This window comes from Lepidochelys kempii, chromosome 3, assembly GCF_965140265.1.
Source record: "Lepidochelys kempii isolate rLepKem1 chromosome 3, rLepKem1.hap2, whole genome shotgun sequence".
Taxonomy (NCBI): domain Eukaryota; kingdom Metazoa; phylum Chordata; order Testudines; family Cheloniidae; genus Lepidochelys; species Lepidochelys kempii.
In genome coordinates this window covers 201,541,566-201,565,392 of record NC_133258.1, presented here as the reverse complement: position 1 = coordinate 201,565,392, position 23,827 = coordinate 201,541,566, and the positions used below count along the sequence as shown (strand labels likewise).

Genomic DNA, 23,827 nt, shown 5'->3' with positions numbered 1-23,827 from the left:
ATGCATTTGTCTCATTTCGCCTATCTGTAAATTTCAATTATTATTGTTGGAAACATTTTTTGTAGGTTTGTGGTACAGTGAAATTGACGTTCATTGACATTTGCCAATAAAATCTAATCTTTTAAATCCTGAGTATGTTATTTTTCAAGCTAAAAACACTCACTCTGAAAAACTTAACCTAAAATTATTTGAAAAAGATATTAACAAAGCAATTTAAATAATCAAATTGTGTTTTTTTTCTTACAGGAGTTGGTTTATATTTCTGTAGGATCTGAGTTTATTATTATTCAACTTTTGAAATTAATATATTTTCAAGACTTTTACTGGTCATTCAGTTCAAAAGGTTCAGTTCCTCACCTCCACTCTCTGAGTTGTGATAGAATTAATGCGGATATGAGCCTAAAGCTAAGCATTTAGTACTGATCTTGCTTTACGTGAATTAAATAAAGAACTAGAAAATTAAAATGAAGTCACAATACACTGCTTTGCTCACATTTCTCTAGGTAAAATAAATAATTGTTAATGCTCTCTAGGTGTGAGTTGAAGGTAACAGACATGCTAGTTAATACAGAGAGTGCCTGTTTGTACCTCATTTGTTGGGAATCCAAGAAATGGATTAGTAGATACATTCTAATGGTGGTGGGGATGAAGATGAATGGCAGTTACGCAACTCTTTTGTTTATTTAAATGGGAGTTGTATGTGTGTATCAAGGAGCAGAATTTGCAAGGGATTCCAGACACATTGGGTCAACGTCTGGGCTTGAGTCTTGATTCTGGCATATATTGAGGTAACTCAGAAGTCGCTTTGCTGTAACCAGTGTAATTGAGAGGAGAATGAGCCCCTCCATGTTTGTTTATTTTTCTCCTTTCCCTATATGATCAAGGGCAATGTTTCCCCAGCCCCATTTTGTCTGATCCTTTCCATTCGAACTACTCTTGAAAACCCTTGGAGCTTCTGACTTCCACTCCATTAACTGTCTTCAAAGCATTTTTTCTTCCTCCAGTAACCTAATCTCTGCCCCTTCAGACACCTGCTGTTTCCCATCATTGTCTTTCTGATGGTTTCAGTCTTCATTTCTTGCATTCACTTCATCTTTATGCTCCTCTTCCAGAATCTGTTTTCAAAGCTATCAAAAAATCCTTCTCTTCACATAGGAACTTATGCAGGGTCTCATCCACCAGTGTGATTGATACATGAGTTTTAAGGATCATCAGTCTGGTCTGAAAGAGACTCCCTTACCTTTGTTTAAAGACAACTCTGACCATTGCATTCCTATTTCACCTATTCTACATCCGCTTGACTGTTATACAGTATCAGACTTCCTAGACAGACAAAGCTCTCAACTGTCTTATTTCCCAGTCTCAGAACCTATTTTATTTTGTCTAGTTCTATATCGTTTATGGTCCTCATTTCATTCTTTTCCATTTACTTAGAAAATGTTGTTGAAGAGAAAGATTTATATACAGATTTTATACAGATAAGGAGCTCAAAAAGTAGGGTCCTTAATATAAAAATTGGGGAGATGACCAGTACCGATAGAAAGGGAACTGAGACAGGGCTAGATCACGTGCTGGGTACGTGGCAGTTCAAGGAACAACTGGATCTAGGTGGGAAGGGGCTTTGGATCAGGCCTTTAGCTAACAGTTTGTCATTTCCTCCATACATGAGGGACAGTCCCTCATTTGTCTACATGGGGACACTCAGGAAGGTTAATCTGTATTAAATAAAGGTGTGTAAGTGCATTAAAGGAAGAAATCAAATTAAGGCCACTTTAATTCAGAATAAAAGTGTTTACATGGGGGTTTAATGCTGTTTATCTAATCCATGTTAAAAATTAATTTCTATTAACCTTCCTTAATGTCCCCTGGTAGATAAGCCTTAAGTGATTTATCTACAGCATGTGCCCAGATACCATATGTTCTGTGATATGTTTTTTTAGTATACTTCTTTATTCTTCCAAATTTCCTTTTTTGTTAAAATAAGCAGTAAAATAAATAATAAAATAAACAGTACAGAGTCATGCTTTAAAAAAAAAATAAAATGAAATGTTTCATACCAGAGGATGCTGAAACATGTGACTTCAACAACTTCAGATGGTAATTTTGAGCCAAAAACAAACATGCGAAAAACGTTGTCTTCACGCATATTCAGTTCTGATTTGAATTAAATGTTTTCAAAAATGTGTAGCACTTAGGTACTGTCTTTTGCCATGAAAAATAGCTCTCATCTCTCATACTGAGATAAATGCCTCTAGGTATATGTTCTGATTCATGTAATAGATGAAAGAAATGTGTTCACTGAGCAAGAGCTCTCAAAATATACTACACATTGTTTGCTCCTTACTGACTAGAGTACATAACAGCTACCTGATTTGTTAGTAAAGTTAATAGAAATGATATAAATATGAATGATGGTAACAGAACAAAGCCAAAAGGAGAGCAGGAACATATGGCTCTTTTATTATGATGGAAGCAGTTTGCTTGAAATTAAAATTTGTTGCATGGCTCCATTTTTCTGCTTTTAAAAAATACCATAGCTCAGAGGCTTCCAACTTGGGAGAGGAGTTTGTTGGCACTAGCAAAATCTTACTTCAAAATCTCCAGATTTATCATTTCCTTTTGCATTATGTATGGGGGTAAGTGTTCATAGTTACAATCCCATGGTAAGCAACCGTGATTGTGAGTCTGTTGTAATCTTCCCACAGTAAAATACCAGCTGTTTTCTTTCTATATATAATAGCTATTCATCCCATAGATGAAGTCTCAGCATGGCTTGCCTTGTGGAATCTATGCTGCTAGTAATGTGGGCTACCACGATGTGTTATATGTAACACCTTGGTTTTCAGTTTTTACCTTTTTTTTTTTTTTTACTGAAAATTTCCCAGGCTTTACAAAAGGCATTATTTGGGTGTTTTTTTAACCAATTTCTACCTGAATTTTGGAAGTGCCAGAACTCCCTGGACCTGGCTCCCTGCTCCAGAAAGGGAGATGACGGCTCGATAACCTGTGCCAGGTTACTGAGCTGCCATCTCTCCTTCTGGAGTAGGGAGCCAGGTTAGGAGTACTGGAATGATTTGAGCACTGGTGTACATGTTATCAATCCCATGCACATACACAGTAGCAGCTTGACAGATAGCTTGGATAGTTAGCAGCATTCAAAGCAAATAAAAATTAGTGAACTATTTTTCATGCCAAAATGGTTCAAAAATGAAAACCCTGTCTAACTACATTTGAGAGCGTAAGTGTTGGTTTTTTTAAGTTAAAAAAAAAAACACAAGAGAAGAAAGTAATATTTACCTAGAAATTGCAAAGTAGATTTTTTTGCACTGATTTTCACCTGTTTTTAATTTTTTGTATTAAACACTGGTACATTTCCAGGAATTTTTAAACTAAAAAAACCTGAAAATAAAGGGCCTTAATTATATGATGCATCATAATTCCAGATCTCAGTATTGACTGTATACAATACTGCTTAACGAAAGAGAGCGGATGTCCATTCGGTAGCTAAAATAACAGGACACCGCTTGTTTCACAGTCTGATCCAAACAGAAGTCAACAGAAAGACCCCCATTGGTTTCAGTGAGCTTTGGATCTTTGCTCAGTGCCATCATTTCATGACAGGAAGGATGATGTGACGTTTGGCAGCTTTCCTGATCTTCTTGGCTTTACTGGCTGGAGCATTTGGGGATTTAAATGTATACCCTTGAAAGTGAGGGGAAGTGATCAAGTATTATTTCTCACTCATTGCTTCACACAGATATTTGACAGGGTCAGTTATTGCTCAATCTGAGGGTAGGCGTTAGATTACTTGGCTCGAGTGTTGCTTCTCTTGCAAGTGTCATAGAGAGGTTAGGGAGGGAAAATATCTTGACAAGGATAACTGCATATAAAAAATGCTTGCAATAAAAATCCAGTAAGAGCCTGTCCACTCTCAGTTCTTGGGATGCATTTGAAGTGATATAGTTCTGTCTGACCAAAACAGAGCCCACCAGGTTTTCTTAAAAGAAAACGTATCTTAAGATGCTAAAATAACATTTTATGCTGCTGTTAAACTTTGCAGCAGTTAGTGTCACAAAGAACGTTTTTAAATGTTGCTGTTATTCGTGCTTAAACAAAGCAATGTTTACAAAATGTGGCTATTCTGAGACTGGAAAACTGAGACTCCAGGATGAAATAAAATGCTATCTTTAATATGCCTCTGCTGAAAACAGTCACAGGAGAGTAATGATGCTAGAGGCCCTATTCTTTTGTTGTTCTCACATCCCTTGTGTCTTAAGGTTAGACCTTACAAGGTTACGGTCAAGAAAAACAATACAACACAGTCTGTATTTGGACCTGGGAGACAGAGGTCCAAAATCTCTCGGCAATGAGTATGTAAATCCAGAACAACTTTGTGACCAGCAGGGCTAGAAGTCTCTCTCTGAGATCTAGCCCAGGTGTCTGCTGTCGCTGTTGGGTATGCCAGAAAACTCAGTCATGGGGAGAAAGTTGTTGGCTCAGCTGCAGAGGACTACTCTGCCTTGGGACTGTACAAGATATGAGCTCTTGAGGCTCCCTCATGCTGAACTTGGAGTGACCTGAGAACCAGAATCAACTTTGGGGCTGTTTGACTAGAGACCCATGTACAAAGGTATGGTATCAGAATACTTTGCCATTATTAATCTTGACACATTCAGAATGGCAGGAGAGGAATATTATTTTGCTGTTGAATGTTGGATAGACTCAAGAAGGCAGCTTGGAGAAGAGGAGGTTACAGTAGTCTGGGTGAAAGGGAAAATTATGGTATGAATGAATGTTTTAGAAGCAGAGACAAAAGGGGTAGATTCTGGAAATGTTATAAAAAACAACGAGATTGGGCAAGATCCTGGTTGCGGGAAGGAAAGGAAAGGGGGTATCAAATATAACCCTCCAACTGCCAACTTGAATGACGGCGGATTAGCAGAGCTGTCAGTAGTGTTGGAGAAAGGAAGAACATATTGCACGTGCAGTGATGGATTCAGTGCACCCAGCAGCACGCGTCACCAGAGCATGCAAAATTTTAATTAACCACATGATTGTGACTTCGATGGAACTATTAATCTGACTGAATCCACAGTATCCACATGCCTGTGTCTATCCAAAACAAAATCCTGTCTGTCAACATCAGTTAATTGCAGTAAAAGTATTCTTACTGGAAACTATTAACTGAACATTCATTCTCCTCTCCCCCAGGATATTCAGATAATCAAGCCACTTCGGTATTTCCCTGATGCTGTGGTTTCTTTTGCATATTTCTCAGGTCAATGCATAGTAGCCCATATAAAATCTATACTTACATATACGTTTTGACCATATACCTTAAGGGGGAAGTGCAGTATTGTTGCCTAACTATGTTACTTTCCTGTACTTCATTGGTTTGTAGTGATGTATCCACCAAGATGGTGGCCATCACACGGTCATAGGTATTTTTTTGTGGGCCTGATTCACAGTCCATTGAAGTCAGCGAAAAGACTGCCATTGTCTGCAGTGGGGTTTGCATCAGGCCCTATCTGACAATATTTGAAATCTCTTTTGAAACACACAGGTGTCAAAGTTTTGATTTATGCATAATGAAAAAGACAGTACCTTAGTCTAGAACTTAAGCTGTGTTGGGAAACGCATGGTTCAGGCTTTTATGAAACATTTTCTGTTAATGATACTCATGTTGAAACTATTTGCCATCATGAAAATAAAGGTCTAAACAAGCACCTTTGAGAGGCTGCATCTGGGCTACATCAACTGTAATTTATATCTCCCTAGCAATGGACGGACAAAGTTTTCAGTTTGGCAACAAACCTGCTGGCACACAACATGTCAAGGGATGCATTTCTGGAAAAAGCGTAAGTAGCAGTAATATTTATTGCCAAGGGTGTTGCTCCTTGTTCTGAGTCATTTTCCTTTTTCTTTTGTCAGCCTTCTTACCATCTATTGTTTATACTTTGTTGGCTTGTCAGTTCTATAAATATGGATTTTCCTCTCTCACTGAGTTCAAAAAACTGATATCTAAAAAAAAAAAAATCAGGGAAATATGATTCCTTTCACAAACTATTACCTAGGAGACGTGGCTGGAATATACTTTTGAATGCCATTGCATTCTTCCTGCTACACACACAGAGAGTGACGTCAGGTCTTGGCACTGCTGCTCAGGGTTAAAAACAATGAATTTCAGACTGACCCACTTCTCTGTTTTTTTTCTGTGCTATCTATTATTAGTCAAAGAATGAGAAGTACAAGATTTCCATTTTCCTCCGGCTGATCCCTCGGGTCTCGGTACTCAGTAGAGAGAAACTGTGAATCTGTTCATCTAGATTCATTGGCACACAATACATTGATTCTGAGTGTTGTAGGACAAAGTACAGAGGGTGTTTATGAGAAGTTCATAAAAATAGCAGGCATTTTGCAAATTAAAGAAACATAGTTGAATAAATCCAAGATTACCAGGTGTCTTGTGGATGATGAACGCACAGACAGAGATAGTTTTGTTTAAGTGACAGTGCTGAGAACGTCATACTTTGAATGCAGTTCTCTTTATAACAGGATAAAGCAAGCGACACTGTTTTCCAGAGCTAACCCCAGAGCATCGCTTGATTCATTTATCTAAATGGTTGCTATTTGTGGGGCTCAGAACATGACACTTGAGTCTTCTTTGAGAGATGGTCCCTATTGTATTCCATTGTGGGTTATGCATTCGCATCATGCACCCGGAGTTGGAGAATTTGAAAGTGGTGTCCGTTGGTCTGTGCATGTGCCCTGACTCACCTCATGCTTCCATCTAAGGTGATAAAGGGCGGGACGGACTGACTGCGTCTTCAGTTCCTTCTCACTGCCTCATGGTCTGGGTTGGAACCTCCAGGGTCCTCATCTCTGACGCAGCTCTAATACTTTTAATTGTACATATGTCTATCGGTTTTAGTCATAGCTTTAATAGTTCTACTTATTTTCCTAGTTTTAGTAGTTTACCAGTTTAGAATAGAGTAGAATTTGGGGGGCCTTCCCCCATGCTCCATTAGGGTACCGAACTATGCCCAGAACTCTGGTCTTCAAACTCTGCACCTCCTCCTGCAATCCTTCTCAGTCAGCGACAACCACCAACACTGCCTCTACTGCCTGGGAGAATCTCACATCGCAGCTGGGTGCAATATGTGTCAAACTTTCCCCAGGCATACCTGAGAAGTTTGAGCAGTAAGGCCTTGTCTACACTACAGAGTTAAGACAAGTTACATTGACAGTTATATGTTGCTTTAATTACATTGGTTGTGCATGCCACACAACGCTCCTTGTGTCAGCAGAGCACATCCACAGTTGGGTGCTCTTGCTTTGACAGATAGAGCATTGCAGCATGGGTAGCTATCCAACAGTGCAACTCACCACCCTCTTCCCCTGGGAGATACGGGAATAGATCACCGTTCACCATGGGGGCAGGCTCACTATCCCATTATGCAGTTCTTTCGGTCCTATCATTCCGTGAGCTTCTAACTTCATTTCGTACCACTTTTGAACACCCCCTGTAAACTGTGTGCCTGCCATCTCTGCCTGAAAGCATGGATCCTGCACTGCTCTCCAGTCTTGTGATCAGCATTATGAATACAATTCAGCTGATCTTGCAGTATTTCATGAGCTGTGAGTCTAATAACGACACCGTGGCGTCTGCCCTGCTGTGTGCCCTGGAAAGAAACAATTCAAGATTTCTTTTGGCATTCACGAAGGTTACCTTCCTTGTTGATATCACTTTGACGAGAAGGGTCGGTGAACTTGGAGCTATGCGGGCAGACCCGCTATTTACAGTATTCCACAGGGATAAGGTCTCTTTATGCTTATACCTGAAATTTTTACCAAAGGTGGTCTCCCCATTTCATATTAACCAATCCATTTACCTACCTGTTTTCTTCCCGAAACCGCACACATCCACAGAAGAACATAGACTCAATTCCCTCGACGTCTGACAGACTTTGGCCATTTACCTGCAGAGAACAAAAACAATCAGGAAGTCCCCTAGACCATTTACTGAGGTAGCAGAGAGAATCAGGGGACACACCATCTCTACCCGGAGAATCTCCAAATGGATTTCTGGCTACATTAAACTCTGCTAACAGCTGTAAAATCAACCTCTCCCCACGGGGAGGGTACGGGCTCATTCCACTAGAGCTCAAACAATGACTGTGGCATCCCTTCAAGATGTGCCTCTGATAGATGTATGTAGAGCAGCCATGTGGAGTTCTGTCCACACGTTCACAACACACTACGCCTTGGTGCAGGACTCGGCAGTGGATAACTCCTTTGGCACGGCAGGAAGAGGAAGACGACGTGACTTACCTGTAATGGGAAGTTCCTTGAGTTGTGTGGTCCCTATCTGTATTCCACTTCCCGTCCTCCTTCCCCTCTGCTTCCAATCTGTCAGATTCATGGTGGAGAAGGAACTGGAGACATGGCTGGCCTGCCCCTGCCCTTTATCCCCTTGGACAGAAGCACAAGGCAAGTCAGGGCGCATGCATAAACCAGCAGACACTACTTCTAAATTCTTCAACTCCAGGCTAATGGTGTGCATGCGTAACCCACAGTGGAATACAGTTAGGGACCACACATCTCAAAGAACCTCCAGTGACTGGTGAGTAACCTCCTCTTTCAGCTCTTAGCTCATAAACTACTAACACTAGACTGTATTGCGCATGGTAGACACAACCCTGTGTTGGGGACAGAGCAGAGATGCACTGCTTCTAGGGGAAGCACAGCATGTGTGTGTATGTACAAGGACACACAAATTGCTACAACTCTAAGATGTGTAGAATAGCAGGCAAGCATGGTATCTCCATGCCTTTTATTTTTTCACCATTTAATAGCTCACTTAGGTGCTGCAGGATTTCCAGGACCCTTAAGCACAGATGCCAAATCAGAGTTACTCAAGGTATCTTTGACTTTGAAGATTAAACATTTCCCACCTATTATAATGCCAGTCCTGCATAAAGTGGTGATCATAGTCCTATTAGAATCATGTCATCCAATTTAAAAATGATTGCAGTAGAGCTGAATTATAGAGGCATTTTCCTCCCTTTGGCATCCAAATTTTTAATGTCCAGGGTGTATTAATAAAATGACTGAACAGGTTTCCTGTGATCAGGTCACATGAGGAAAAATAGGGTTAGACTGTGGTGTACAAAACAGGCACCTAGGATTTAAATCTCTGTTGTCTTTGTTATACTGTAATTGTGCAGTACAGTTTTGCCTTTATTACTGGAGTACATAGCAAAGGCTTAACCAGGGCTGACATGGAGACCTGGGATTGGTTTCAAGTCCTGGATCTATCATTCTCAGAGCCAGCAGTGAGCCACTGAAGTAGCATGTTTAGCTTTTGAGGGTGGTAATATCTCTCAGTAGCAGCCCTTCTAGCCAGTAATGGAGCAGGAATAACCTCCAGACCTTCGAGGAGGGAAGAATTGTGGCTATAGAACAAGGTAAAATGGTGTGTGCTCGGGTGTTCCATAAAACATACTGAGAAGTCCTGGGGGAAGAAATCCCGATCAGGATTGGTCAGAATTGTTATAACACCAGTGTTGTTCATTCTTGTGATACCATCACAACAGTTGAAGCTTTACATAAAGAACACAGCTGAGAATCTCAGCTTTCATTTAACTAAAATGTAAGTTTTTAGCTATGGTTCTCATGGGTGACTTTAATTTTCCTGATATCTGCTGGGAGAGCAATACAGCGGTGCATAGACAATCCAGGAAGTTTTTGGAAAATGTAGGGGACAATTTCCTGGCGCAAGTGCTAGAGGAGCCAACTAGGGGGGAGCTTTTCTTGACCTGCTGCTCACAAACCGGGAAGAATTAGTGGGGGAAGCAAAAGTGGATGGGAATTTGGGAGGCAGTGACCATGAGATGGTTGAGTTCGGGATCCTGACACAGGGAAGAAAGGTAAGCAGCAGGATACGGACCCTGGACTTCAGGAAAGCAGACTTCGACTCCCTCAGGGAACAGATGGCCAGGATCCCCTGGGGGACTAACATGAAGGGGAAAGGAGTCCAGGAGAGCTGGCTGTATTTCAAGGAATCCCTGTTGAGGTTACAGGGACAAACCATCCCGATGTGTCGAAAGAATAGTAAATATGGCAGGCGACCAGCTTGGTTTAACGGTGAAATCCTAGCGGATCTTAAACATAAAAAAGAAGCTTACAACAAGTGGAAGGTTGGACATATGACCAGGGAAGAGTATAAAAATATTGCTCGGGTATGTAGGAATGAAATCAGGAGGGCCAAATCGCACCTGGAGCTGCAGCTAGCAAGAGATGTCAAGAGTAACAAGAAGGGTTTCTTCAGGTATGTTGGCAACAAGAAGAAAGGCAAGGAAAGTGTGGGCCCCTTACTGAATGAGGGAGGCAACCTAGTGACAGAGGATGTGGAAAAAGCTAATGTACTCAATGCTTTTTTGCCTCTGTCTTCACTAACAAGGTCAGCTCCCAGACTGCTGCGGTGGGCATCACAGCATGGGGAGTAGATGGCCAGCCCTCTGTGGAGAAAGAGGTGGTTAGGGACTATTTAGAAAAGCTGGACGTGCACAAGTCCATGGGGCCGGACGAGTTGCATCCGAGAGTGCTAAAGGAATTGGCGGCTGTGATTGCAGAGCCATTGGCCATTATCTTTGAAAACTCGTGGTGAACGGGGGAAGTCCCAGATGACTGGAAAAAGGCTAATGTAGTGCCAATCTTTAAAAAAGGGAAGAAGGAGGATCCTGGGAACTACAGGCCAGTCAGCCTCACCTCAGTCCCCGGAAAAATCATGCAGCAGGTCCTCAAAGAATCAATCCTGAAGCACTTACATGAGAGGAAAGTGATCAGGAACAGTCAGCATGGATTCACCAAGGGAAGGTCATGCCTGACTAATCTAATCACCTTCTGTGATGAGATTACTGGTTCTGTGGATGAAGGGAAAGCAGTGGATGTATTGTTTCTTGACTTTAGCAAAGCTTTTGACACGGTCTCCCACAGTATTCTTGTCAGCAAGTTAAAGAAGTATGGGCTGGATGAATGCACTAAAGGTGGGTAGAAAGTTGGCTAGATTGTCGGGCTCAACGGGTAGTGATCAATGGCTCCATGTCTAGTTGGCAGCCGGTGTCAAGTGGAGTGCCCCAGGGGTCGGTCCTGGGGCCGGTTTTGTTGAATATCTTCATAAATGATCTGGAGGATGGTGTGGATTGCACTCTCAGCAAATTTGCGGATGATACTAAACTGGGAGGAGAGGTAGATATGCTGGAGGGCAGAATAGGATACAGAGGGACCTAGACAAATTGGAGGATTGGGCCAAAAGAAATCTGATGAGGTTCAACAAGGACAAGTGCAGGGTCCTGCACTTAGGACGGAAGAACCCAATGCATAGCTACAGACTAGGGACCGAATGGCTAGGCAGCAGTTCTGCGGAAAAGGACCTAGGGGTGACAGTGGACAAGAAGCTGGATATGAGTCAGCAGTGTGCCCTTGTTGCCAAGAAGGCCAATGGCATTTTGGGATGTATAAGTAGGGGCATAACGAGCAGATCGAGGGACGTGATCGTCCCCCTCTATTCAACATTGGTGAGGCCTCATCTGGAGTACTGTGTCCAGTTTTGGGCCCCACACTACAAGAAGGATGTGGATAAATTGGAGAGAGTCCAGCGAAGGGCAACAAAAATGATTAGGGGTCTGGAACACATGACTTATGAGGAGAGGCTGAGGGAACTGGGATTGTTTAGTCTGCAGAAGAGAAGAATGAGGGGGGATTTGATAGCTGCTTTCAACTACCTGAGAGGTGGTTCCAGAGAGGATGGTTCTAGACTATTCTCAGTGGTAGAAGAGGACAGGACAAGGAGTAATGGTCTCAAGTTGCAGTGGGGGAGGTTTAGGTTGGATATTAGGAAAAACTTTTTCACTAGGAGGGTGGTGAAACACTGGAATGCGTTACCTAGGGAGGTGGTAGAATCTCCTTCCTTAGAAGTTTTTAAGGTCAGGCTTGACAAAGCCCTGGCTGGGATGATTTAATTGGGGATTGGTCCTGCTTTGAGCAGGGGGTTGGACTAGATGACCTCCTGAGGTCCCTTCCAACCCTGATATTCTATGATTCTATGATCTTGGTTTCACAGGAAAGCTCATATATGTGAACTCAGGACCCCGTAAAGCTGCAAAAGCAGAAGACAATGAAAAAGAACCCCAAATGTATGCATATTTTTAAAATGCTTGTGATTTTTAAGCCAGTCACATGATCTTGTAACGTTTGGGTTTGGCAGTACTGTGTAGCACAGGAAGTCTGGCTTCTTTGGTATATCTCTAAAGGCAAGGATTTATGAAAACACCTCACCGTTATTACACAGGCTAGAGTATTAGAACTTGCTCTGTTTTTGACAGTGCTGCTAATGTTCTGATCTTGCAAATGCCAAACCTAGAAGAGGGCGGGTGGGGATGCTAATTATATTCTTTATGTTACAAAACAAACAAAAAACCCTAAACCAAAAAGCTTACCCCAGAAGCTCTGCTATTTTCAGACAAAGGGCTGATGCGGTAGATAGATCCTTATGCAAGTAGCCCTCACTCAGCTGGGCAAGTCCCAAGGAAGGTCTGATCTAATCCCCGCTAGAGTCAATGGAATGACTCCCATTGATTTCCTCAGGCTTTGGATCAGACCCTGTTTGTGTGAGTGAGGATGTGCATAGCTTGGAAAAAAAGAAATGTATTCTTATCCCGATGTTCCGACAGGCATGGCATGGGTAAAGCTGTGAGGGTTGGGATATAAATACACTCTAAGAGGTCAGTCCACATAGTGCACTTAGTTGCCTGTATGTAGGCACCTTTGGTAGATAGTTAATAGATTTGTCCACCAGAAAAGTACTAGTGAGACTTTAACCCATTTGATCATCACACAAGGCTTTCAGGCTGACACGAGTGAAGTGGCCAGACTGATAGTCAGACTTCTTTAGCACATTGATTCTAAGTCTTTGAGCTGGCTTATGTTGGCTAGAGGGGATTTCACGCTCTCACTGCTGCCAGGATGTTTAATTGGCTGTGGTTTGACTTGTTTTCGTCTGACTAGTGATATGAAGACCAAGGGCCACATTATCTCTAGTTCTTCCACGGGTGTGCAGTGGGGTGGGCCAGGGACAGTTACAATCCCTGCACTCGGCAGAGAGTGTGCCCCCTACTAGCCCGTGGAGAGGGACTGGCACAGCATAGGGAACAGGCTGCACCATCTCCAGGAATGGGGCTGCTTACTCAGTATCCCTGTGCGTCAGTGAACTAGAAGTTGTACCTCCTGAGGCATATTCTCTCCTTCCCCTCTCCCTGGGATGGGCTAGCTCTGCACCAGGCCCACAATTTGCCTCAAGGAAGGAATTATTTCTAGGGTGCTTAAAGGGGGTTATAATTAGGAGTAACGAGATGCAATTAAGCAAAGGAAAATTTAGACTGGCTATCAGGCAAATTTTCCTAGCAGAGAAAGCCATCAGGCTGTAGAATAGTTTTCCAAAGGAGGTGATGGAAGGGTCCATTACTTAAACATGGACTCAACAAAGCAGTAGGGAGCAACCCTCGCTTAGCAGGAATCTTAGCTCAGCCATTCCATTCCTAATCTAACAGTTCGTCATCTCTGGATCTAGATGTTGTATCGCGGAGACCATACCCATGTTAGCTTGGTGAGAGCTAGCTTGCTGAATGTAGCCACAGCGGCTAGCTACCCCAAATATTATCCCATCTAAAACCCTAAACACGTACTTAAGATGACTAGCCCTGCCCACTAGCATAGCTACACCACACCAGCTTGATCAGAGGTAGCATGGGCACATCTCCTTGAGCTGGGAATGACATGTTCCATCTCCAATGCAGAGAGAACCTCTGATTCTGAGTTTTTCGATGTCAGTGTTGTGGGTTTTGTTTTGTATTCATGTGTACTGCTGATTTTTGCATTGCTCCATATGAAGGCAGGCGACGTTTCTCACTCACCAGCGATGTTTGTTAATGATGTCCTGCAAGATTTTCAGACAGTACAAAATGAGCGAGTAAAACTCGCAGACTGATAGAAACAATAGGATTGAGCTGTAAGAGTCTTTGAAAAGCTTTTAAAAAGAAAAAGACATTCCCCGTGTTTTTTTTCTCTACAGTTACACAAAACTGAAGCTGCAAGTCACTCCAGAAGGACGTATTCCTCTGAAGAGGTAAGTTCTTCTCTCCTTTGTTCTTAAATCGGATCTTTCAGACTTTTGAGTGTGATTTTAATCTTTGGAATGGTGCTGGACTGTCACCCCTTTGACTGAAATCTGTTTATCCACGCAGCATGCATATAGCCCCGCTGGCAGTGCGAGCTGCTTCCTCACTGCTGTGTCAGTGTGCGCCACCCCTTGCTAACCAGACCACTTTTGGGGGGCAGGAGCCCGCTCTGTCTTCATGGGCTGTGGGTGAAGTCTATGGAGGTTGCACTTCTGTATCTGATGCTAAGACCACCCGGTTAAAATACCAAAAGGGAAGGATGGTCCACTGGTTCGGAACCTAGGTTCAAGTCCTTTCTTCATCCTAGATTGCCTGTGTGATTTTGAGCAAGTCACCTAGACTGTCTGCACCTCAGTTCCCCATCTGTAAAATGGGGATAATAGCACTTCCCTACCTCAGGGTTGTTGTGATGATAATATATTAAAGATTATGATGTGCTCAAATGCTACAGGTATTGGGAGCCATTATAACTATGCTAGATACCCATTGTGATGATGGCTTTTTTGGTGGGAATGCTGGGAAATGGGCTGACATCACCCAAATTATTTAATATATGCCACTAAGCACCCAACAAATGGTAATAAGTGTTGATAACTACCATTCTGGGCTGGATTTGAACCAGTGACCTAGAGGTGAAAGAAACTGATCTCCCCTTTCAGGGCTCTTTCTGTCCTCACCCTTTCTGTCCCTTCTATGACTACTTTCCCCGTCAACTCCCTGCCTCCAATGTTAAGTGTTTATCTGATTGGAATATTTTGATTTCTTTTTGTTTTTTTGTGAAAGTGTTTCTGTTTTCAAGATCTAGCTATGAAACAAAGGATGAATGCACAAGTTTTCCCAAAAAGTCACTTTGCTGTGCAGTCCGTTAGCCATGCACAGCTTGTATCCATATAATACAGAAAAGTGTGATGTGCCTTTGAACAAATCCCTGCTTGTTTATTTCCATTTTGCAGCATATACCGCTTGTTTTCCGCTGACAGAAAGCGAGTAGAGACTGCATTAGAAGCTTGTAGCCTTCCATCTGCCAGGGTAAGCATTCAGATATTTTCTTGGCCTGCTCTGAAGTGTTGCCAAATCATAGCTGATTCCAGCAGTGTTTTCTCAGGGGCTGATCATGCCCCTTGAGACCTGCCCAACAAACAGGCCCTCAGCCAGTGGCTCTTCCTCTCCTGCACAGAAGATACCCCTGGATTCCAGAGATGGCTCTCTGCAAGTCTGAGTATCTTTGCTGAGGAGTTGGGAAGGGAACTGAAGGAAGTGTAAGTGAGCTGGAGGGAAGGGTACAGGATTGTGTGCCATACTTTGTGGAGATGCCATGAGACTATAACACAGTCACTGACTCTATTACAGACTTTCAGGACTCATTTTCACTGCAGTGTTAGCTCAAGTTATAATTGGAGCATTGCACAGAACATGACTCCCGCCCACACACTTAATCTCTAGGTCAAGTTAAGTGGTGCTTTAAACTTGAGCTAGTGAGCCTGGGAACATGGGTAAAATCTTGAGTACAGCTAACACTTAGCTACTACGGACACAGCTACTCTGCTCTGCTAATACAATCATTCTGCACTGCTAATACAGCTAGAGGGCGTTGGGAATTTTCTGACGAAGCATTGTTATGTCAGAAACCAATGTGTTAAAACCGAAGCTGTTCACAAGAAAGGGTTGATATGGACAGATCTCCCAATTTGAAAACAGTTTGAAAAAGCAGTGTGAAACATCCCATTTTGATGTTTTCAAAATGAAAAGTTTAGGTTTTTAATTTATTCAAAATGTTAGTTAATGTATACTAAAAATGTTATTTTGTTTAAAAAGTCAAAATCTCAATGAAACATTTTGAAATGATCAAAGCCTTTCAATTTTTTAGATGATCAGTTGATGGAAATTTTTGAGATTTTAATTTTTCATCCCGTTTCGGAATGGAGGAAAAAATCCAAAATCTCAGTAACTCTCGAAGGATGGGGAAATGGTTTCCCACCCAGGTGTAAATGCACTCATTCTGTGCTGCAGATTCAAACACTTTGTGCATCTCCAGTGGTGTTTGGTGTGTGATTTGTTCTCACTTGAGCTAGGATAACTAAAGAGGAGTTAACTCAGGTGTGGATAACTCCAGCTCACTCTGCAGTGAAGGTAAGCCTGTAGTCTCTTCACTGTTGAAGAGACCCCACTTTAACAGAGGGATGCCAGGAACAGCTGCCACCAAGGTAGTCTCTAGCAGCCTAGCTTCAATGGAGACAGGTCTGCTGCAGAAGCACAGAGCTGGCCTGCAGAAGGCCCAGACTTCTTGTGAGCACCCAGACTGTCTTTGGGACCTGGTTCCACAGCTGATTCCTGCGGGAAGGGAAATCTGGTGCCCCAGAACAGCAACAGGGCAAAACTCCACAAGCCAATCCTCAAAGATCTCATCTTCCCCGGTTCAATCAGACCCTCAGATGTTTCAGAAATCTAGGGGAAAATGGATCTAAAAAGATGGAAAGAGGCTTTGGGAGCTTTTTGCAAGCAATTTATGTAAATATTTGCAAAACGTATGTAAAGATTATGGAAATCTAAACTGATTGTGAAAATAATGCACCATATACTTTACCACACACAGCAGATATGTGATTGGTTTTCTACCTTCTCATTTGTTTCTTAAAAAAAGAAATATGTTTGAGGTTTGTTTCCAGGATTGCTTTTCATTTAATTGGCAGTGCAGTTAGCATTTAAGATGAGATATTCAAGAATCTCCGAGGCATGCTTTTTAACTCATTTGATTTAATGTATCCGTTTACTGAGTGGTAATAAGGATAAAAATGATTTCTTAACTCTCACTGAAAGAAACATAAACATTGTTACAATGCTTGAAGGAAACCACAAGCTCCTTCTGTTGTTTATTTGAGTCAATAGTCAATTTTATCTAGAGATTGCTGTATATTTTTTGCCGGGACACTAGTTGGACAATTATTCATAGTATAAGGTAGATCTTTTTGTTCAGGACAAAAAATGATGTGTTACATGCAGTAAGGAAAACTCAGTTGATTATCCTGGAAATAAAATCTTTTAAAAGAAACACTGTTCCATGACCAAATCCTCCAGGAAAGAGCAAATCCCACGGAGTTAAGGGGAAATTTGACTGTTTTGACTTCTGCTCTTTCACCTGTGTTCCCATTTATTTAAACAAGCAGAATTCTGGGCTCTCAGCTTCCAATTTCTGTGATATTTTCACCCATCTTGTGTCCTCTAGACATAAAGTTTAGACTAGAACAAGGTAAAGTTGAAACTAATACAGGATACTGTCTCTCATTGAGGTATGTGAATAGCATGCAATCCTCCTTGGAAAAGTGGAATTTGTTCATTTAGTATATTTTTTACAAAAGTTGACGGAGCACCCAGAACACTAGATGAGTGTGCTTGTATATATTTTCTAAACCTCCAAAGATGTCTCTCCAAACTGCGTAGAAAGGATATTTACGATATACATTAGGGAAGCGTAGGACTCATGGGCTGAGATTTTTCCAAAGTGAGAGTGTGATTTTGTGCTGCACTTCTAAGAGACTGTAGTAGCCCCTAAGGCACAGCAAAAAAACCCTGCAGCCCTGGGGGGGAAAGGGGCTTAGGTGGGTTTAAGCCACTTTTGCACCATCCTGATTCTAGGTTGTGTCAGGAGCTGATATGGCCCCTGGCATGTAACTTAGGCTATGGCTACACTGGAGAGCTTACAGCAGTGCAGCTGCACCAATGCAAGCCCTCTCGCATTGCCAACGGGAGAGAGCTCTTCCATCAGCTTTACTAGACCAGCCCCCAAGAGCGGCAGCAGCTATGTCAGTGGGAAAAGCTCTCCTGCTGTCCACACAGGTGCTTATGTCGATGTAACTTATGTCGCTGGGGGAGATGCTTTATTCACGCCCCTGCCAACATAAGCTGTAGTGTAGTCATAGCCTCCACCTTAGGAGACTGCCTAAAAGTTCATAGAATCATAGGGTTGGAAGGGACCTCAGTCCAGCCCCCTGCTCAAACCAGGACCAATCCCCAATTTTTGCCCCAGATCCCTATAAAGCCCCCTCAAGGATTGAACTCACAACCTTGGGTTTAGCAGGCCAATGCTCAAACCACTGAGCTATCCCTCCCCCAGCCCAAAGATATTGTAGTCTGAGCTGAACTGCCTACAGGTGACATCTTTGCACAGAACTCCTGTGGCTGCGTCGACTACAGGCCCAGCCCCTGCCCCTGCCATGCCCCTAATGCTGCAGCTTGTGGAAGGGGCCTCCCAAAACAATGTGGAGCTATCTGACTTAGTTCCTGGGAGTTCTCCTCCAGCTGGCACAGAGATTTAACAGTCCCTTTATGCTGCTGTGGAAGAATAATAGGAAGGGGTATCTCGCCCTAAAAGCCTAAAATTAAGCTCTTCAATTCATACATAGGCACCGAAATAAGGGCTCGCTCCTGCAAGGTGCTGAGCACTCTCACCCCGAGTCTGCAAATCACTTAAACATGTGCTTAGCTTGAAGCATATGTGTCGTCCTATGAAAGTCAAGGCGATGATCCGTGTGCTTAAAGTGAAGCACCGACGCAAGTGCTTTGCTGGTGCTGGGTCAGAGTGCTCAGCCCCTTGTAGGACTGAGTCCTTATTGACGTGCCTAAATATGAATTTAAGAGCTTGTGGCCTGATTTTCCACATTTTTGAGTATCCAGCAGCAAATACTGAAGCCAGGGGAGTGAATTTTTCAAAAATGCCTGAGGGGATTAGGTGTCCAACTGGGCATCCGACTCCCCTAGGCATTTTTTAAAATCTCAGCCAGGCTGGTTGAAGTCAGCAGGAGCTGAAAGGTGCTCGGCACTTCGGCAAACCGACCATGCTTCAGGATGTGACGTTTGTAGCTTGACTTTGGGCACTTGTTTTTGAAAACCTTGGCCATGGAGATTGTATTCTACACTCCACTGAGCAGGAAAAACGGGCCACGAATATACATATTCACTCCAAAATAAAATACCCTGGCTATTGAATCCTATCATCTGAGTAGCTGTTGTGCTGTTAAATCAATAGGGGAATGAGACAGGTGCTGCAAAAGCAAGTGGGATTCCAGACGAATCATAAATGGTCAGTGCCTGAAATGAACAGAGGGCCTTAATAACAAAACAGTATTGAATGCCAAATATACTGCAAATTTAGAAACAAGGCGTGTTTTTCTGCAGTGCAAAAAGCAGGGCAGTTTGTTCAGAGAACGCAGAAAGAGCTTAGGACAAAAGGTCTGTGGGTGACTCCACTGATATGTGGCTAGCTCTCAGGCCAGCATGTTGAAAGGGACAAAATATATTAAATATTTCTGGCAATGAGGATTTTGCTGTCCAAACTCAGCGAGTGTCTAAAATTGTCTCTTAGGTTGTAGAAGCTATTTGGGCCAAGCTTTTATCTCCTGTCTTTATCTTTGGGTCATGTGCAATACTGAGCACATTGGCAGGGGCGGCGAATTGTATGGGCCCGGGGTGCCTGTGCTCCAGGAATGTTCAGAGCACAGGGCCCGGATCCACCAATGTTTGGGCCGGGTTTCTCCCCCAGCCCCGCTGCCCTCGCACGCCTCCCCCCAGAGCATCTGTCATTCCCGTCTGCCGCCCCCGGGCAATTAAAAAGGGCCTAGGGGCCTCGGCCACCACCACCAGCAGCACAGCGAGGCTAACGCGGCTTCCTGCCTGCCCTCGCTCCGCGTGGCGCGCCATTCCTGGAACTCCCCGCTCCGAGCACCGAATCTGCAGCCAATGGGAGCTGCTGAGGCGGTGCCTGCGGGCAGCGGTGTGCAGAGACCCCTGGCCCTCACCATCTAGGAGCTGCTGCCTGAGGAGTGTGCGGGTCGCTTTCAGGAGCCGCCTGAGGTAAGCGCCGCATCCCTCACCCCCTCCCATACCCAAACTCCCTCCCACAGCTTGAACCCTTTCCTGCACCCAAACTCCCTCCCAGAGCCCGCACCCCCTTCTGTACCCCAACCCCGTGCCCTAGTCCAGAGCCCGCACCCCACACCCAAACTCCCTCCCAGAGCCCTAAGCAGGTGTGGAAGTGGGGTGGGACTTGGACCTGCACCAAAAATTATACAAACCTGCCACCCCTGCACACTGGTGGTGGTAAATAAATAATATGTACATTTCATACTTTATTTCCTCCCAGCGGCTTGCATCGATGGCTTTTTGTATGGTTGTGGCCGTAAATGGATGGAAATTCAAATGCGTTTCTGAATTTGAACCAAATTATATGCAAAAGGGGACAGAAACGCAGATCTCTGGTCATCAGGAAAGGTCCCCATCCAGCAAAGTGCTGAGCGCTCTCAAACTCCCATTAAAGCCAATAGGAATGGAAATCTATGGGAATATAAAGACCCTCAGTAATCAGAGCACTGATATCAAAATTGCCCCTGTAAGAAATACTTACTCATTTAGTGAAGCAATGGCATATTGTAATTATCCATTGTCTAGCGAGTTTTCAGACGCAATGCAAATTGAGCTACATGCTTTACTGCAGACAGCCTTTCTTTGTTCTGTTTTTTTACGAATGTATAGCAGTCAGATTTGGGAGAAAATGCCTATTGTCAGCTGTGGTACAATTCTTTTTAGACATTGCGCATACCACTGGGAAGGTATTTTTCTGCCTGGTTCTCTCTAAGAACCATAATTAGGTGTAGCAACTGCCTACAGATTATGCCCACACAAGCATTCAGAAATATTACAGTGTGCCAAAACAAAGAGTGTAAAGAGCTTTTCGCTCCTCAGCTCTGTAGAACTGTATTTTTCAAGAATTGTCATTATTTGTTATGTGTTGTGCCCCACACTATTTCAAGTTAAATAGAGGTGTCACTACGTCTGAAGACTGAATCAGTTCATTTGAAGCCTTTTCTCCACTTGCTATAGAAACGCAAATGTACATTAACAAAGAAAATAACTGAGTCTCCATTTGTCACACACAATGTAAGCAAACTTATGAGAAAGTCCAACTTGGTTATTCATAAAACATTTTGTACCCATCAGTGAAAAACCACTGATTTTTTTAATCCAGAAAAAAAGACACCCCAAAAAGCTGTCGAGAAAGCTTTACACTCTGTAAGCAGGCATCACATACAGCCAGCAATTCCACTTCAGGGTATGATCTCATTCAGTCTCACCAGCTAAACAGGTTCAGTTTGGATCAGTTCTTTGATTGGAGGCAGAACTCTAGGTGGCCTGGGAAGCTGTGTTGGGTGATCACTAGATTCTCTTCCCTGTGACTCAGTAGTGCACCAGTGCGCCACCATCGTGCTGGGGAGGCGAATACTTATTAACATGCCCTTGAAACAATCACTGAATTTGGGAGCGAAAAAGATTGTCCTTGTGCACGTGTCCCCACAATGCATTGGGGATTTGTGCATGTCAACAAGGTTTCACCCAAAGCCGTTGGGTCAGATCTTTGTCCCAATTCAAGTCACTTTTTTTATCACTCCAGCTTCTAAAGGGGCAGCTGGGGATTCCTGTGTCTGGGTGAGGCTGGAGTGTTCCATGCTCTAGCTATCTCAGGTACTTAGGGGACTGTTGGACTGTTCCAGCCAGCATAATTTTGAGCAGCCAGGTGGCTGCTCTAGCTTATGTTGCGGGGGCTGGTTTGGCCTCTGGTCACCTCTGGGATTAGGGGAGATGGACAGTTCCCTTGTAGCCACGTTTTACCCCCACACCTCCATCCCAGCTGCACTGAATATGAACTTGGTGAGGATTAGCCTCCATTTCAGCAGTGGGTTTGGTTGTTTTAATAGATTTTTGTATATTCTGATTCTACTTCACTTTCCATCTGCCCTGATTCCAACTAGAGTATGACTCTGGGCACTGATTGTCCAAAGCCACATTCTGGTTGGACTTGTGTTCTGATCAAAATGCTGCATGCCTGTGCACCAACGCCTGGTAGTATGTAGGAGGGAACCTCACCACTGAGAAGAGTGAAATGGATAAGTGGGGAAGATAACTAGTGACAAATATAACAGAAGGAGATTTAACTCACTGGTCATTCTGTCCCCCAGAGAATGTGGGCCTGTTGCTATGTAATGGCCTCCATCTTGGCTGACAGCAGGGATTCAACTAGAGATCTGCAGAGCTAAAAGTAGGAGTCTCTACAGCTTGTGCTAAAGCTCCAGGCTAACTGGTATTTATAGCAGACTTACATCCTCTGTGTACTGGGGACAGACAAGGACACATCACACATCCTGAGTGGTGGCTTACACACTTCCTCTGCACTTTCGAGCATCTGAGGCCTACAACCGTTCAAATCCCAAGAATGGGGGCCATTACACAGATGCTGTAGGAGTGGAGTGTTGAAAAGAGGAGGCTTTTGTGAAGGAGATGAGGAAAACATCCCAGTCCCTCAAAGATCCAAACTTGCCCTTCAGCCCTGCAGCCACATTTAGCTCCCTTGCAATTATAAAAATGACACTGAGGACTGTTTAATACACCCAACTTAGGTGTTTATAATAGAAAATGCATTGAAGGTGGTTGTTGGGCCACAAACTGCTGATGGAAAGGTGTCCAGAGAGCAGGAAGGAACAGTTCAGGAAACCTAAGGAAGCAAAAATGAAAAAAGTTGGGAAGAAATGAATAGCCCGTTAAGCATAATGAAAATAGCTGTGTGTGTGTGCGTGAGAGATACATTTCCAGTTCCCTCAGCAACTGTATGTGCATATAAAAACACGTTACTTTTTTTGTGGTTGTCTGTATAATTGGCTTATTTTGAGGCACTTTTGCTGCCCCCACTGCATGGAACTGACTGGAGGATTACAGGGTCTGAGGCGGACACATGTGGTGGGGCATGGCAAGTGTATGGTGGGGAGAGAGGTGTCTCGTTCTGAGCCTCACCGTGCCACAGAGCCAAGGAGCTTTGAGCTTGGGCTTTTATTGCTATAACTGAGGGCACAGGCGCCTGGGTGGTGGAAAGCCCTCTTTTGTCACAGACTCCTGAGCCATCCAACCCTAAACGTGGGTACCTTGGGTAGGGAGGAGGTGTGGCCAGGACAGTGGGGAATATACAAGTCAGCACATCTCCTAAGCAGCCTGCAGTGCTGAGCTTTGGATGTACCCCCTCCCAGCAGAAACATCAAGGGGTGGTTCTGATACAAACACCCACAGGTGACTTCCCTTTGGGGCTGGATGGATCCCACTAGTGCAGGGGAGGTGGGGACAATCACTCCAATGGCACATTTTTAGCAGAAAAATATTGAAAAGTTCCCTTCCTTCTAACAAAAGCTTGAATAGACACTTCCGGTTCCCTTGGCAACAGTGCTAAACAGCAGAATAAATAATAGCAATGATTTCCTCTGTCAGCGGCTTGCTTCTGACACAAGTGGGCTCAGCAGCATTTCCAGGGAAATGGCTTTGCATCCGATCCCAAAACACTTTCTTCTCACTGATTGGAATCATGTACTTAGTTTGGAGGTATGGAGAAGTGTCACCTGATACTGTAGTCCTTCCACAGGCCAAACCCCCAGTGCCTTCCATGTGGGTGGCTCACATGAAAGGAATTCAGGATCAGGTCTTCGATATGTCTGTTCCACATTTTTGCATTTTCAGTTTTGTTCTGGCTCCTTAGGAGGTTTCCTCTACACAGTAATTAT

At 43.5% G+C, this 23,827-nt stretch overlaps 1 protein-coding gene across 10 annotated transcripts in view; it reads left to right on the top strand.

Annotated features, from left to right (window-relative positions):
- PLCB1 (phospholipase C beta 1) overlaps positions 1-23,827 on the top strand; it is a 655,431-nt gene that overhangs the window by 419,367 nt on the left and 212,237 nt on the right. For all 10 annotated transcript variants that reach the window (XM_073339660.1, XM_073339659.1, XM_073339667.1 and 7 more), the window contains exons 5-7: positions 5,779-5,858; positions 14,132-14,185; positions 15,191-15,266. In XM_073339660.1, the coding sequence (XP_073195761.1) occupies positions 5,779-5,858; positions 14,132-14,185; positions 15,191-15,266 (210 nt within the window). The remainder of the gene's footprint in view (positions 1-5,778; positions 5,859-14,131; positions 14,186-15,190; positions 15,267-23,827) is intronic.